Source organism: Balaenoptera physalus (assembly GCF_965194825.1).
Source record: "Balaenoptera physalus genome assembly, chromosome: 13".
Classification (NCBI taxonomy): Eukaryota; Metazoa; Chordata; class Mammalia; order Artiodactyla; family Balaenopteridae; genus Balaenoptera; species Balaenoptera physalus.
This window is the reverse complement of record NC_138892.1, coordinates 107,641,983-107,657,846: the sequence shown is the minus strand read 5'-3', so window position 1 is coordinate 107,657,846 and position 15,864 is coordinate 107,641,983. Positions and strand designations below refer to the sequence as shown.

Genomic DNA, 15,864 nt, shown 5'->3' with positions numbered 1-15,864 from the left:
CTTCCTCCTTTTTCTTTATAAATGTTTCATTCCTCTCCTTCATTGGATTTGCCTATGGCTTTTGCTATAGCTTGCTTCTTCCGAATTACAATTCCTTTGCTATTCCTGAATAAACCCATTTTAGCAGCAAAAATAACAGTTTTATTTTTAAGGTCAGCATTACCAAATTGTTCCATGAGTCTGAATTGGTGATTTTCCTGTGGATCGGTTTCAGTGATAGAGCTAGAAAAAGTTATACTTTTGAAAGATTTTACAACGATGTTTTTATAGAATTCCTACTTTACTCAATTTAATTGTTCTGATAGAAAAAGATTTCAAAATGATTTTATTTACAACGTGTCTATTTAAATTCAACACAACAGCCCCAACTAAATTTAGCAAAAGCTGAATTTCCAAATTGCTAAACATTTTATGGAACAAATTGAAAGATGGAGAGAGATTACCTGAGGGGAGAGGTCCATCAAATTCTACAAATGATTAGCTTTCATTTCCAGGAGGCAAATAAACAGCTGTATGGGGCTTTCTTGCCTAAATCACTTATCTTCATAGCACAGGGATTTTTCCAGAATCCTGGCCCATCAGAATGTGTGGTGAGGAATGTCAGCACCATTCTTGGGGGTATGTTTTAGCAAGGATGGAAATTGCTACTTTTCTGTTTCCATTTCTAAGAAGACTTAGAACCAGAAAGAGCCATTGGAAAAAAAAAAAGGCATTTAGCCCCAGGGATTGTTAAACTGAAGTCCTTGGATAGTCTGTAGGAAGTCTGTAAACTCTTGGAAATGATTTGCCAAATGTTCATTGGTGAATGTGCTTTCCCCTGGATAAAGAGTTCATAAACTTCATCAGATTCTTGAAGGAGTTTTGGGATTAACCAAACCAAACCATCACCACAACAAAACCACAACATGGATTTAGTCTAATCTTTTCACTTAATGTTAAGTAAACTGAGGCTCTATGGAGTAAATTGCTGCCTTGAGGCAACAGTGAGTCAGGGGCAGAGTTCAGGGAGAGAGCCGGGGGCGGGGTGGGGGGGTGGGGTTGGGGAGGGTGAGCCTGGTAAAGGCATTTGAAGTTCTGTCCTCTTGGACTGGGTTTCCCAGAGCAGGGAGTCATCACATCCAGGAATAATGATTATGTTTTTAAAAAGGGAACATTGAAATTTGAAGGAAGAGAGGAAAGGGATGTAGATGGTGGAACAGAAATAATGTTGGGAGAAATTGAGCAAAGATGAATCAAAAGAATTAGAAGTGATGCCCGTGAAGGTGAGGGAGGTGGTGAGGGGTGCAGACCTCTGTGGCGTGGCTACAGGGTGCTGTGGTCACTGAGAAGGCAGTAGAGTGTAAAAACGTTTGCAGAATATTTCTCAATCAAAAGCCTCCAGGCTTTTTCATGGGAATTGACAAGCTGATTCTAAACTTTACATGGAAACGCAAAGGACTAAGCTGCCTTGGAAAAGAATAAAGTTGGGGAACGTATGTTAACAATACATTTTTTTTTTTTAATTTTTAAATTTTTGGCCGTGCTGCACAGCTTGCCAGATCTTAGTTCCCCGACCAGGGATTCAACCCAGGCGCCCGGTACTGAAAGCCCAGAATCCTAACCACTGGACCACCAGGGAATTCCCCAGGCTTCTTCTAAAGCTACAGTAATCAAAACTGGGTGGTACTGGCATAAGGATCAACAAATAAATCAATGGAGCAAAAGGAGCTCCCAGAAGTCGATGCACAGTTATGTGGGCACTTGGATTTGATGAGGTGCCAGAGCAATTCAATGAGAAAAGGAAAGTTTTGTTTGTTTGTTTCTTTTTGTTTTTTTAAACAAAGAGTACTGGAACAACCGGGTATCCTTACAGAAAAAAGTGAGCCTCTATCCCTGCCTCACACCATACACAGAAATTAATTCAAGATGGACTCCAGGTCTAAGGATAAAAGCTAAAATTCTAAAGCCTCCAGAAAAAAACATAGGAGACTATCTATGTGACTTGGGAATAGATTAAGTTTTCTTAGACACAGAAAGTAATAACCGTGAAAGAATACGTGATAAATTAGACTTCATAAAAATTAAAAACTTCTGTTCATCAAACATACTGTTAAGAAAATGAGAAGACAAGACATAGACAGGGAAAAAATATTTTGCAGGACATACATCTGACAAAGAACTGATATTCAGAATATATAAAGAAATCCTTAATTCAATAGTAAAGAGACAAACAACTCAATTTTAACAAATAGGCAATAGACACTTTATAAATTAATGTATATGTATAGCCAGTAAGCACACGAAAAGGGGCTTATCATCATTATTCATTAGAGAAATGCAAATTAAAACCACAATGAAATGTAGAGCTACACACCTACCAGAATGGCTAAAGTTAAGAACTCTGACAATCCTAAATGCTGGCAAAGATCTGGTACAACCAGAATTTTCATACATTGTTGGTGAGAATGTAAAATTTTGTAGTTACTTTGGAAAGAGGTCTAACAGTTTCTTAGAAAACTAAACCTACAACTGCTCTGTGATCTAGCTATTCCGTTCTTAGGTGTTTACCCAAGAGAAATACAAAATATATGCCCACAAAAAGACTTGTGTAAACAAGTTCATAGAAGCTTTATTTATAATAGCCCCAAACTGGAAACAGCCCAGGTATACATCAATAGGAGAATAGATAATAGTGGTATATTTATAAAATGTACGAACTATTATTAGACACAAGAGCATGAATGAATCTCACAAATGCTATGTTGGGGAAAGAAATCTTTCACAAAACAGCATACACTTTATGATTCCAATTTATAAGGTGGAATAGTTGATAGCAGGCAAAACTGATTTATGGTCACACACACACAAAAAAAATCAGACCAGTGGTTGCATGTAGGGGACAGGGATCCAGGATTGCCTGGGAAGGGTTATGAATAGAATTGCCAGACAAAATACAGAAAGCCCAGTTACACTGGAATTTCAGATAGACAGTTAATAATTTGTTAGGACAAGTGTTTGCCAATGCAGTAGTTGGGGCATACTTATACTAAAAAATTATCTGTTCTTTATCTGAGACTCAAATGTAACTGGGCATTCTATTATCTTTCCTTCTAACTTTGGCAGCCTTGAGCAGGCAGGATGATTCTAGAGTGATGGTAATTCTCATCTCCTTACAGTGGTAAGTGTAGACACACTGCTCTAAAGGTATAGAAATAAGCAGAGACATAAGAAAAAGTGCACCAAATCCATGGTGTTACTACTTTGTACTAGGTTTAGAGAAAAAAATGTGAAATCATCATGGTAATGTGAATGTATTATTTGTTTCTTAAGGCATTTGAAATATTTTTTATTTTATTTTATTTTATTTATTTATTTTTTTGGCTGTGTTGGGTCTTCATTGCTGAGCACAGGCTTTCTCTAGTTGCGGCGAGCGGAGGCTACTCTTCATTGCAGTGCGCGGGCTTCTCATTGCAGTGGCTTCTCTTGTTGCAGAGCGTGGGCTCTAGGCACATGGGCTTCAGTAGTTGCGGCGCACGGCCTCAGTAGTTGTGGCTCACAGGCTCTAGAGCGCAGTATCAATAGTTGCGGCGCACGGACTTGGTTTCTCCGCGGCATGTGGGATCTTCCCAGACCAGGGATCGAACCCGTGTCCCTAGCATTGGCAGGCGGATTCTTAACCACTGGGCCACCAGGGAAGTCTGGCATTTGAAATATTTAGGAGAATGTCACGTTAGAGGATCTGATGTGTTATACTTGTGATATTAGTTTGAAACATTTAAGAGGATTTGATATTAGTCTGGTGATTGATTGATTGATTGATTGATTGATTGATTGATTGATTTACGGCTGTGTTGGGTCTTCGTTTCCGTACGAGGGCTTTCTCTAGTTCTAGCAAGCGGGGGCCACTCTTCATCGCGGTGCGCGGGCCTCTCACTGTCGCAGCCTCTCTTGTTGTGGAGCACAGGCTCCAGACGCGCAGGCTCAGTAGTTGTGGCTCACGGGCCTAGTTGCTCCGTGGCATGTGGGATCTTCCCAGACCAGGGCTCGAACCCGTGTCCCCTGCATTGGCAGGCAGACTCTCAACCACTGCGCCACCAGGGAAGCCCCTTAGGTGCTTGTATATTTTCTGAGTGCTCTCTTTAATTAAATTAAATTTAATTAATTCTCTCGTTAATTTGTTCTCATTAATAATGACTTCTCCTCCTCCTCCCACTCCTTTCTAATTTGACAGATGTACCAGGTTCTGTAATCTCTCTAAAGACACAAATTGTGCTTATTTTCAAATATTTTTCCTCTCCGTATTCTCTTCCTCCCGATGTGTTCATTCATCTGTTAGGTGAGTGTGGTGACTTCTTTTTTGACACTGGTTTCCCCCCAGTACTTTGGGGTGACTGTTACCGCTCTTTGTGATCGAGAGCCCAGTACACAACTCTGTGGATCAAGTTCTCGTTGCAGGAGCATCTCTGGGGACCATGGAAGACAAGACGAGACGTGTTGCCAGGTGGGGTGGACAGGTAGCTTCTCTTAAAGGGTGGGCTCCCTTGGGGCCCTGCTCTACTTCTTAGACCCCAAAGCCCAGGCTGTGGCGGCAGGGCTCTGCTTTCAGCTTGTGGGCATCAGCAAACGCTCTCCAAACGCGGCTCCCCAAGGAGGCAGTGTGGTTGTGGCCCCAGCTGTCCTGGTGCCTGGCCCCTGTGGACCCTGAGCTTGGGGAGGCCCTGGCCGCTCTCGCTCCTTCACAGGCTCACCGGCTTTGGGATGTGTTTTCCTCCGAACCTGGTCCTTTGTCCATTGAATCGCATCTGCTTGCCTCCGTTGAAGACTTCCTCAGCACTGCTGGCTCAAAATGGCACTCTTTCTTGGCTTTTATCCTTCCTTGTTCTTTTACAAACTATCTCCTGTCACCAAGGACTTTAGGAAAGGAGAGGGGAGACCCATGTGCCCCGGCTCACATGTGTCCAAATCCCATATATAAATGCGGCTCAGGCGTAAATGTTGCTGTGAGGCTGTGGTTGATGACGGCCCCGTGTTCTCACGGCTACCATCTGAGGGAGGGTGATGTCGGACAGATATTTAAGGGGACTGCCATTCTGATTGAACACATTTTGAGCAGTAATGATTTGCAGGCTTGGATGTGGGGAAAGGATTCCACAGAGCATGGTGAAGGTGGGGTTATTTGATGGGGAGGATCCCTGGATCTTCGGAAGGAACCCCAGGGGACGGTAAGGGCTCAATGCCTCTCCCAGCACCTTAGCATGGAGAGTACAGGTGCTGGAATGGACTCTAGGCATCATCTGGCCCAGGGACTGAGGAAACAGTTCTCATCACCACCAGCCCTGGACCAGGTGAGGGGTCCCAGAGCCCAGGCTGTGATGAACAGGATGGTGAGAAGAGCCAGGGGAGGGGCAGCCCAGGGGGTCACTGGGATCCAGAGGAGGAAGGACGTGGGGCTGCCGCACGAAATCCTTCCCTCGGGGTCGGGCGGGACACACCCCTCCCCCAGCTGTACCTGTGGCCGCGGCCTCCCCAGAGGGTGAGGGCTGGCGCCGGCTCAGCCAAGGGGGGAACTAAGTGCCGTGGACGGAACCACTGACACAGACAGTGGCACCAACTCCGGCAGCTGGGCTTGTCTTAGGAGGAAACTGAGGCTCGGAGTCATCTGCTGTCTTGCTCAAGGTCACTCAAGGTCACATAGCGAGTGTGCTGCAGGCCTGGCTCAGCTTCGAACCAGAGTGCTCTTGGAGTTTGATTCTGATCCGCTACTGGCTTCCAGAGTCAGCGGCAGGGGCCGTGTCCAGTCATTATAAACGACAGTGAAAGGAAGGCTTCCCGGTCAGGGGGCTTCCCAGCCCCCCAGCCCCAGTTCTCGTCGCGCACCCAGGCCAGGGCCGCACCGAGCAGGTGTCCCCGTGTGCACCTGTCCGCACCTGTCTGCACACTCACCTGAAGAGGAGCAGCACGGCCTGGGGGAAGGTCTGGAAGTTGTTGTTCCTGTTGATGTCTGTCATGTCATTCAGGGCGATTTTCCCGAACACCTGGCAGGGGGAGAGGATGGGGTCCGTGAGCTGTGGACAGAGGGGTCCTGGTTCCCACCCATCGTTCAATGGTCTCTTCAGGGGTCACAGCTGACCCTGGACGGGGTGGCCCATAAGCTGAACAGAGTCCCCTCTGTGACCTGGAAGGCCTCGCGGGGGCAGGTACCTGCTGCCCTGTCCAGCCCCTGATCCCAGCCCCCCACTCCGGACAAGCATCCAAGAAAAGTGCCCTCGGCCCTCGGGAGGGGCCCTGGGCCCCGCGGGAGGGGGGCTGAGAGCGGGCGGAGGCTGAGACCTCGACCCTGCGTCTGTGCAGGGACAAGGCTCACTGGCCTTCCTCTATCTTTTTTCTTTTTTTTGGCTGCAGGTTCTTGAGACTATTTTTCTTTCCTCTTTAAAAAATACTTTATTGAGGAATAATTAACAAATAGGCCCTTCACATAACTTGGGGGAGTTTCTCCCTATAGAGAGTAGAACCTGGGCCCGGGGCAACGGGGAGAGAGGGTCTCAGAGCTGTGCACCCCCAGGACACCACGGGGGTGGGGGGAAAGTTCCAATTCCGGTGACCTTTCCAGCCTCAGAAGGAGGGGCGGGTGTCAGGGGATGTGGGCTGGGGGCCGGGCCCGAGGAGACAGCGGGGAGCCTGTCCTACCTGCATCCCGGTCATGGCGTAGATGAAGAACAGCATCACGATCAGGAGGGCAACGTAGGGCAGGGCCTGGCAGGGGCACACAGATGCCGTGAAGTCGGTGGGGGACCGCTGGCTGGACCCCTCCCCGGTCGGCGTCTCTTCAGTCGCCAGCTGCTGCCTGGCTTGGGGGGCACTTCCAGGAGCCCCGCAGACGTTCTGGGCACTAAATGGGAGCAGCCTGAGCCTGGTGCCGACCCCTCCCCTCACCTGGGTGTCAAGCACCTGAGACCTGGGGAGGTCCGCCCAGAAAGGTGGGCTCTGAGCTCGGGACCTGGCATGATGCTCCGTTGGTACAAACAATCTAGAAAGAGCAAAACACCCTCCCGCCACCCACCTGTCCTCGTGCAGCCGGAGGGCCGTGGGGGACACCCAGCAGCCCCTCCCCCCCTCACAGCTGTAAGCTGTTCCGCCAGGTGTAGGAAAGGCAGGACGAAGGGGCACTAGACAAAAGCGAGACCCTGGGCTCAAGCCCGCTTCCGCCACTGTGGCTGTGGGAGCTGGGCTGGGCTTAACCTCTCTGGGCCTCAGTGTCCTCATCTGAAAAATGGGAAGAAAAGTAATGACCTCAGGGGGTTTTGGGGCCTGGCTGATTTAAGGCTCACGAGATGCTTGGGCAGTGCCTGGCCCGCGGCCGGTCTCTGCGCTTTACTCACGCGGCGTGCTCCCCACCTCCTCCCGGGGAGGAGGCCGCGCGGCTCACGGGGTGGACGGAGCCCGCACACCACTAGGGGGCACCGCGGGACTACGGGCCGTCCGGCCTGGTGGGCGCTCGGGCTCCACCTTCAGTGGCGCCCAGGAAATGTCGGGGGTGGGTGAGCACGTGGGGCCGGTACAGCCACCTACGGCTGAGGCCGGGTCCACCGACATTCTGCTTTCACAGAAGGAAACGAGTGCTGGGCGCAGAGAACTGGCCCCGCAGTTGGCAGCCCTGGGTCCACACGGGGCACACCAGGGTCCCGGGGAGTCCGGCTAAGTCCCTAAGCAGGTGCGGACAGTAGACCCTGCTGAACCACTGCCGGGACGAGGGTGCCAACACCCGAACTGCGAGCGGCCGTAGGGGTCATCGGGCCACCTCTGCCCACAGCTTTCAAACCTCTTCCACCCCAGAACCCCTCTGTGCCGTCAATTCTCGGGGCAAATCCACAGGAGAGAAGAAAGCAGAGCGCTTGCAGCCGCCCCTCCGCTGGGAGCATCGCCCCAGGTGGGGCCTGGGGGGGGGCCGGGGGGTACCTGGAAGGACTTGATGAACGTCCACAGCAGCGTCCGGATGCCCTCCCCACGGCTCAGCAGCTTGACCAGGCGCATGACCCGGAAGAGGCGGAAGAAGGTGATGGAGATGCGGGAGTTCTCCTCTGCGTTCTGGGGCCGTTAACACAGCAGTTAACACGCAGGCGGGCGGCGGGGGCCGGCTGCGCTCGACTCTCCCGGCGCCCACGGGTAGGCCCAGCCCCAGGCCTCTGCGGCGCCCGGCCGTGCCCAGGCCCCGAGCCTCTGCCCCAGCATCCCTGGTCTTAAGCCCCCGGGGTGGGGGCGGGGGTGGGGGTGGGGGCAGCAGGCGAGTCCCTAGAAATTGCATCTGCTCTGAAATCTAGGCCGAGAGCCGCCCCGGTGCTCCTGCCGCCCCCCTGCTTGGCTCAGCCGAGGGTCCGGCGTCCCGAGCGGGACCGGCGCTCTGGAGGGCCTGGGGGGCAGGGGCTGCCCAGCCTCAGCACTCTGTGTGCCACCTCCCCCCACGGCTGCGGGTGGGCCTGGGCTGTGGGCGCGGCGACAGAGCCCGGGCCGCGGCCCCTGCTGCCCCTCCGCTCCCCTCTGCCCTGGGCCCGCCGGCTGCGCAGGCCTGGGAGGGGTGGGGGCCCGGGCAGTGGAGCGTGAGCCCTGGACGGGTCTCCCTGCGGTGAGAGGACCGAGGGGTCCCGCTCAGGGCGGGGGGCTCCCCAGGGGCGTCCTGGAGCGGGCCGGGGCTGCTGGGCCTGGGGCAGCCGGGGCTCCGGGGCCGGACACGCAGCCCTGCCACCCTCTCCTCCAGACCCGAGGACAATGAGCACACACTGACGCCCGGCCCTCCTCCTGCCCACACCGGCCAGCGAGCTGGGGTGGTGGCCCCGGGAGCCAGCCGGTTCCCCAGAGCGAGTGCAGCCCCCACCCCGTGGGCACCAGGAGAGAACGGACCTCTGGGCTTCCTGTTACTGCTCCCGCTGCAGGCCCCCCCGCTCGCAGGCATCTCTGGGTGGTTGCTGGGCCCCGATTCTCAACGCCCACTCCTCTGGCTTCATTTCTCACCGTCTCCAGGTCAGATCCGGCCTGGCCACGCCCACGAAAATCCCACCAGCGCTGGAGCCCTCGCGGCTCCTGGTTCTAGCCCTGTGGCCAGGGCTTCAGGGGCCTCTCCCCTCACCCCGGTCAGAACAGGAGCCCCACGAAGGGGGCAGGTTTTACACGCGCCAGCACACCCTGCTCCTCCCGGGGCGGGGGGCATCTATCCTTCTCCTTCTGAACCAGAGCTGCTCCCCTGGGGTGGGCTGGTGGCTGGGGGGCCACAGGGGCTGAGAGGGCCCTGGCAGCAGGCCATCTGGACCCCGGGCCCTACCTGTCTGCATTCTGAAGTCTCCGATGCCCTTCATCTCTGCATTTCTATCACCCGTGTACCTACTTGAAATTCTACTTTCTCTCCTTAAAAGGAGGTGGTGTTCCCCCAGAGGAAGGGGTAGAGGAGGCTCAGGGCTTTGGAACTCAGCCATCAGCCCCACTGTGCTTGGGAAGGGAGAAAGAAGAAGAGAGCGCCAGCTTACACAGAACCTCAGCTGGGCATCAAGAGTCTGGGAGGTTGGCGCCGCGGAGGCATCTGCATCTGACTCGTTAAAAAGCAAAACTCAAGCCTCCAGTCTGAGCTCATCCTGGGCTCAGAGCCCTCCCGACGCTGCAGGTGCCTTATGCTCTACTGACCGGTGACATACGGGCAGCACGTCCAGGCTCAGCCCTTCCGGCTATGGTCGTGGGCTTCGTCAGGGAACATCCCCACCGATCTTGCCTCTGTCTGCTGACTTCTGGGGCTCGGGGAATCAACCCACTCACCGGCCCTGCTACAAACTCACGCTTGGCCCACGTTTGAAGCCTGTGACGGCAGCCTCTTGGAGACAGCTGTTCCAAGGAGACTTCAAGGTCACACCGGTCGGCCTCTCTTTCACTTTAGCCAAAGATTCCTAGAGCAGAAGCGGCTCGCACCAGACAGTCTGCTGCAGTGAAGCGGGCGTGGCCTAGTTTTAATGCCCCTCACAGGTAACACTGTCAGGGTGATAGGAAATCCAACCACTCTCTGGGTAATGAACCCAGCTTAACCTCTTACTGGGGCCTTGACTCAGAGCTGGAGGGCGGCCTGGTGACTAGGAGGACCTCCCCATCTCTGGCTATGTCACCTCTCCTTCCTCTCTCCCAGAGGCCTCGCCACGGCGCTCATGGGTGCCCCGTGCAAACCCCACGTCAGATTCAGGGTGGGGACGTCGGCCAGCAGAGTCCTCAGGACGTTTAACAGGAAATGGCCCTCGGGTCCGATTCTCTCCCAGTGGCTCATTAGACAGTCAAGGTCACGGTGAGCTGCCACCCACAGGAAAGCTCAAGGACGGAAATGTCGCACCAACAGCACTCGACAGCTCACAGACCAGGCAGGCAAGGCGCATGGCAGACACAGGCAGCATGCATCGGGGGCTGGGTTCCAAGATGCTGGGGGTCGGGTGGGGGAAGTGGGTATGTTAGAGGGGGTCACAGAAGCTGAGAGCGTGGTCTGGAGGCTCGGTCTTACCATAAAGGGAGAGCATTGGGTATGTTCAGCTGGCTTTAAAGAAAGGCAGACAGAGATAAGCCGTAATGAGTCTCCGACGAAGACACCCGGCATTCTAGGTCTCGGTAACACAGGAGCAACGCAGTGGCAGGAGAGGGCAATAGGGCCAAGTGGAGGGTACACGGCACAGGCCTGGCAGGATCCGGGTGCCGCCACAATGGACTCCCACCCAGCGAGGACTCTGGGTGTTCTCCTGCCCGGAACCATCTCTGGCTACACATTAACTACTAATTCACACCTGTTATCACGGAGGTGTTCTGGATTTTGAGGATTGAGGTTTTGTTTGTTTTTAATCTGGCGTGTGTCCTAAGATAGCCTCCAGGGGCTGGCACTGCACACGCTTACCCAGCACTGCCAGCTGAAGGCGAGAGAGCTTGCCTGTGTCCAAGGCTGCTCTTTGCCCATGTGTATTTGCGCAAAGGAGCCCAGGGGCAGTGGCCCCCCAGGTCCAGGGGAAGACTGAGGTTCAGTTACCCCCTCTGCGGTGGGGCTAGCCCTCAAGCTGAGGCTCAGGAGGGAGAAAGGCCTGCTAGGCTCCTGATCCCCAGGTGTGGACCTTGGACACCGGCCTGAGATACTGAGTGCGGATCTGTTTATTAAATTTGAAAGCCCTGCACATAATAATAATTTAGGACATTATTGTTAACACCCTGAGAAGCTGTTCTCAGGGCTCTGACTCTGGGCTCATTAGGGGGCAGGGGCCGAGGGGCCTGGCCTCAGGGGAGCATCCCACAGCAGCCCTGAGCTGCATCCGGGAAGGTGCCCTGCCCTTTAGCCCTGCACTGGTCTTGGAACCAGGTAGTCCTCCCCTGGTCTGGGAACTAGTCCTCCTCTGCTCTGGGAACTATTTAGTCCTCCCCTGGTCTGGGAACTAGTCCTCCTCTGGTCTTGGAACTAGTCCTCCTCTGGTTAGGGAACTAGTTAGTCCCGTCTGGTCAGGTAACGAGTCCTCCTCTGGTTAGGGAACTAGTTTACCTCTGGTTAGGGAACTAGTTAGTCCTCATAACTAGTCCTCCTCTGGTTAGGGAACTAGTTAGTCCTGGTCTGGTCAGGTAACTACTCCTCCTGTGGTTAGGGAACTAGTTTACCTCTGGTCTGGGAACTAGTTAGTCTTCCTCTGGTCAGGTAACTAGTCCTCCTCTGGTTAGGGAACTAGTTTACCTCTGGTCTGGGAACTAGTTAGTATTCCTCTGGTCAGGTAACTAGTCCTCCTCTGGTTAGGGAACTAGTTTACCTCTGGTTAGGGAACAAGTTAGTCCTCATAACTAGTCCTCCTCTGGTTAGGGAACTAGTTAGTCCTGGTCTGGTCAGGTGACTACTCCTCCTCTGGTTAGGGATCTAGTTTACCTATGGTTAGGGAATGAGTTAGTCCTCGTAACTAGTCCTCCTCTGGTTAGAGAACTAGTTAGTCCTGGTCTGGTCATGTAACTAGTTCTCCTCTGGTTAGGGAACTAGTTTTCCTCTGGTTAGGGCACTAGTTAGTCCTCATAACTAGTCCCCCTCTGGTTAGAGAACTAGTTAGTCCTGGTCTGGTCAGGTAAGTAGTCCTCCTCTGGTTAGGGAACTAGTCCTACTCTGGTTAGGGAACTAGTTAGTCCTCATAACTAGTCCTCCTCTGGTTAGGGAACTAGGTAGTCCTCATCTGGTCAGGTAACTTGTCCTCCTCTGGTTAAGGAACTAATCCTACTCTGGTTAGGGAACTAGTTAGTCCTCATAACTAGTCCTCTGATTAGGGAACTAGTTAGTCCTCATCTGGTCAGGTAACTAGTCCTCCTCTGGTTAGGGAACTAGTTTACCTCTGGTTAGGGAACTAGTTAGTCTTCCTCTAGTCAGGTAACTAGTCTTCCTCTGGTCTGGGAACTAGTTAGTCCTCATCTGGTCAGGTAACTAGTCCTCCTCTGGTTAGGGAATTAGTTTACTTCTGGTTAGGGAACTAGTTAGTCCTCATAACTAGTCCTCCTCTGGTTAGAGAACTAGTTAGTCCTAGTCTGGTCAGGTAACTAGTCCGCCTCTGGTTAGGGCACTAGTTAACCTCTGGTTAGGGAACTAGTTAGTCCTCGTAACTAGTCTTCCTCTGGTCTGGGAACTAGTTAGTCCTCGTCTGGTCAGGTAACTCGTCCTCCTCTGGTTAGGGAACTAGTCCTACTCTGGTTAGGGAACTAGTTAGTCCTCGTAATTAGTCCTCCTCTGGTTAGGGAACTAGTTAGTCCTCCTCTGGTCAGGTAACTCGTCCTCCTCTGGTTAGGGAACTGGTTTACTTCTGGTCAGGGAACTAGTTAGTCCTCCTCTGGTCAGGTAACTCGTCCTCCTCTGGTTAGGGAACTAGTCCTACTCTGGTTAGGGAACTAGTTAGTCCTTGTAATTAGTTCTCCTCTGGTTAGGGAACTAGTTAGTCCTCATCTGGTCAGGTAACTAGTCCTTCTCTGGTTAGGGAACTGGTTTACCTCTGGTCAGGGAACTAGTTAGTCCTCCTCTGGTCAGGTAATAGTCCTTGTCTGGTTAGGGAACTAGTTAGTCCTCGTCTGGTCAGGTAACTAGTCCTCCTCTGGTTAGGGAACTAGTCTTACTCTGGTTAGGGAACAAGTTAGTCCTCGTAACTAGTCTTCCTCTGGTCTCGAAAATAGTCCTCATCTGGTCAGGTAACTAGTCCTCCTCTGCTTAGGGAAGTAGTTTACCTCTGGTTAGGGAACGAGTTAGTCCTCGTAACTAGTCTTCCTCTGGTCTGGCAACTAGTTAGTTCTCATCTGGTCAAGTAATTAGTTCTCCTCTGGTTAGGGAACTAGTTTACTTCTGGTCAGGGAACTAGTTAGTCCTCGTAACTAGTCCTCCGCTGGTTAGAGAACTAGTTATTCCTCGTCTGGTCAGGTAACTAGTCCTCCTCTGGTTAGGGAACTAGTTTACCAAGCATTGCTATCTGCCCAGCGCCCAGAACAGTGTCGGGTACGTACTAGGGACTCAAGAAGTACTTTTTTGGACCATGGAAGTATAAGCACGTGGTCTCAGAAAATCTGGGCCAGTTTCTGGGGCTTGTAGGCAGTGGTGACACGGCTCTCAGTCAGGTTCATAGAGTTGGAATCAAGGTCTGGCTTGTATCACAAGCAGGCCTCTCACCCCCACTGTCCTGGGCTCATCTGGTTGCAGGCGATGGTGCCCAGTGGTCGGGTCTGTGCCTCTTGTTTCAAAGAAAAGACGGAAGCTACTCAGGGCTTCAGCTTAACCACAGGAAGGACTGGACGCGGAGTGGTCAGTGGATCGCCATGTCTGAGTATTTACTCATCCAGGTGAAGACTATTCCAGGCAGAGGGATGAGCAAGGGCCCCGGGTGGGTTACTGGTATGTTCAATCAGGGGCAGAACCCACTCCGGTCATTTGAACAGGGAGAAGTTAACACAAAGACTGGTTAACGAGTCAGAGGTGGTTAACTACTTAGAGCAGTTGAGAAAGAGGACTCTAGGTTTATGGAAGTACCGGAGGGCAGCTTCTGCCGCGAGGGCCGAGGTAGCCTGGACGGGGAGGATGGTGCGGCTGCATGGGGGCGAGCCATCTGCGGGGGATGGAGAGACTGCCCAGAGGGGGCAGGGAGCCAGCTCTTGGGGCCCCCAAGGTGGCCGCTGCTGGCCCCATACCCCCAGCACCGGCTGCTGCACTAAGAAGCAGCCCATTGGGAGGAACTCCCGTCTTTCCCCACGGCCTCCCGGGCCCTTCCGGTACATCTGTTCTGTCTCCTGACAAACCCAGACCTCAAGGCATCCAGCAAAGGAGAAACACCACAGGGTCCAGCCCAGGGTCATAAAGCAGGGGGAAAAGTGCAGCCCTGGGGCTGACAGCTGGCTCGGTCCACCCCCGGGCCACTCAGCGTCTGTGTGAGCTCCTAGCCCATGGGACTTCCAAAGGACAGTGGGCACCTCTGCTCAGGGAAGGGGCCTGCACACCATCCCAGAAGTGGGGACCGTCCCAGCAGCACCCTGCCCGGCGCTGGCTGCATTCAGTGCTTCCAAATGGAGCCACGGCTCCAAGGGAATTTTTTCACCTGATGACTGCGTTAGAAAGGAAATTATGTACAAGGAGTTGCAGCCAATGAAAAGCGTAGGTGCCTTTTATTATTAGCTGGAAAGGTGTCTGATAATGTTCATGGTGGGGCTCTGCGAAGGCTGGGCTGAGCCCCTCACTCAGCTCATGGGCAGCCGAGGGTCTTCCAGCCCCATTTCCTGCGGCCTGACTTCTTGGGCTGATGGGTCCAGATGGGCCTGTGAGAGCAGGGGCTTGAGAGCCTGTGTAGCCCACCTACCTGGCAGACCACGTGCAAACAGGGAGCAAGACGGAGATACACAGAAAGAAGGCGGGAAAAAGCAAGTGCGGGAGAGAGTGTCAGGAGTGTCCACTGACTTTCCACCACACAGCCATCCTGCCCCCTCGTAACGGGCCCATTTCATATCGACTTCTCTGGGCAGTCAGACCAACAATCACATCCCCTTGGGGGGAGAATGGAGGAAGTGGGCAGAAGCAGACCTGAGGAGGAGGAGGGGTTGGCCAGGCCTACACGCTGACCCAGACAGCAGAGTAGCAGGGGAGCCGTCCATGCGTGAGGGCTGCTCGCGTGGTGACGGCTCCCAGGGCGAAGCCTGGCTCCTTCCGTCCCACTTGAGGAAGCATTCAAAATGCAAGCAGAAGAGATTCATCACAGGGCAAGTCTCCAGTCTGTTCCGGATGATCAGAAGTATCATTCTCAAACTTTGGCACTTCATTCATTGCTGCTAACAAGTGATACCTCACCGCTGACCATGACCCAAGGTCCCGACTCCCGCTCCGGAAGCTGGGCAGGCAGCCTCCGCACGTGCTCCTCTCCTTCGAGCCTGGACTCCAGAGCCCAGGGTCCAGGGTGCGGGGGCAGGGTTGGGGCCGAGGGGGCTCCAGCAGAGGAGGAGGGAGGGCGGTGATGACGCGTAATTCCCGGAATGGACTCAAGCGTCCACGGGGACAATCTCGGAACTGTATCCAACTAAGACGTCATTTCTGGGACAAGTTATTTTTACACAGGGAATTATTCTGGAAGGTTTGTCTGAGTCTGTTTAATAATCAAAAATAAAAAAAAGAAAACAACTTGCCTATTTGTAGCCTTCAAAGTTTTATTATTATTTTTTAAAAATATTTTGGCCGTGCCATGCTGCTTGCGGGGTCTTAGTTCCCTGACCTCGGACTGAACCTGTGCCCTCAGCAGTGAAAGTGTGGAGTCCTAACCACTGGACCGCCAGGGAAGTCCCCAAAGTGCTTTCACATACATGCTCTCATCCCCCGACTTCTCTCCCCTCCCTTTCCCCCTCCCT

At 53.1% G+C, this 15,864-nt stretch overlaps 1 protein-coding gene and 1 long non-coding RNA gene across 2 annotated transcripts; one reads left to right on the top strand and one right to left on the bottom strand.

The window, feature by feature from the left end:
- Positions 1-1,062: 1,062 nt before the first annotated feature.
- On the bottom strand, positions 1,063-8,085 carry LOC309641268 (voltage-dependent L-type calcium channel subunit alpha-1C). The gene is made up of 3 exons (XM_082421140.1): positions 7,936-8,085; positions 6,667-6,732; positions 1,063-6,014 (listed from the first exon to the last, which is right to left on the bottom strand). The coding sequence occupies exons 1-3, from the start codon at positions 8,008-8,010 to the stop codon at positions 5,919-5,921; spliced, it is 237 nt and encodes a 78-aa protein (XP_082277266.1). The 5' UTR covers positions 8,011-8,085; the 3' UTR covers positions 1,063-5,918.
- Positions 8,086-11,765: 3,680 nt separating this feature from the next.
- Positions 11,766-12,873, top strand: LOC309640471. Its single transcript, XR_014252254.1, has 3 exons — positions 11,766-11,819; positions 11,910-12,174; positions 12,262-12,873. It is a non-coding gene; the product is annotated as an uncharacterized lncRNA (long non-coding RNA).
- The last annotated feature ends 2,991 nt before the right edge of the window (positions 12,874-15,864 follow it).

Bases quoted from the DNA above. Each gene is read 5' to 3' on its own strand.
- LOC309641268 (XM_082421140.1), bottom strand. From the start codon at position 8,010: ATGCGCCTGGTCAAGCTGCTGAGCCGTGGGGAGGGCATCCGGACGCTG. The intron at 6,733-7,935 runs GTACCCCCCGGC...TGCCCCTGCCAG, and splicing joins CGTTCATCAAGTCCTTCCAG to GCCCTGCCCTACGTTGCCCT. The intron at 6,015-6,666 runs GTAGGACAGGCT...TCCCCCTGCCAG, and splicing joins ACGCCATGACCGGGATGCAG to GTGTTCGGGAAAATCGCCCT.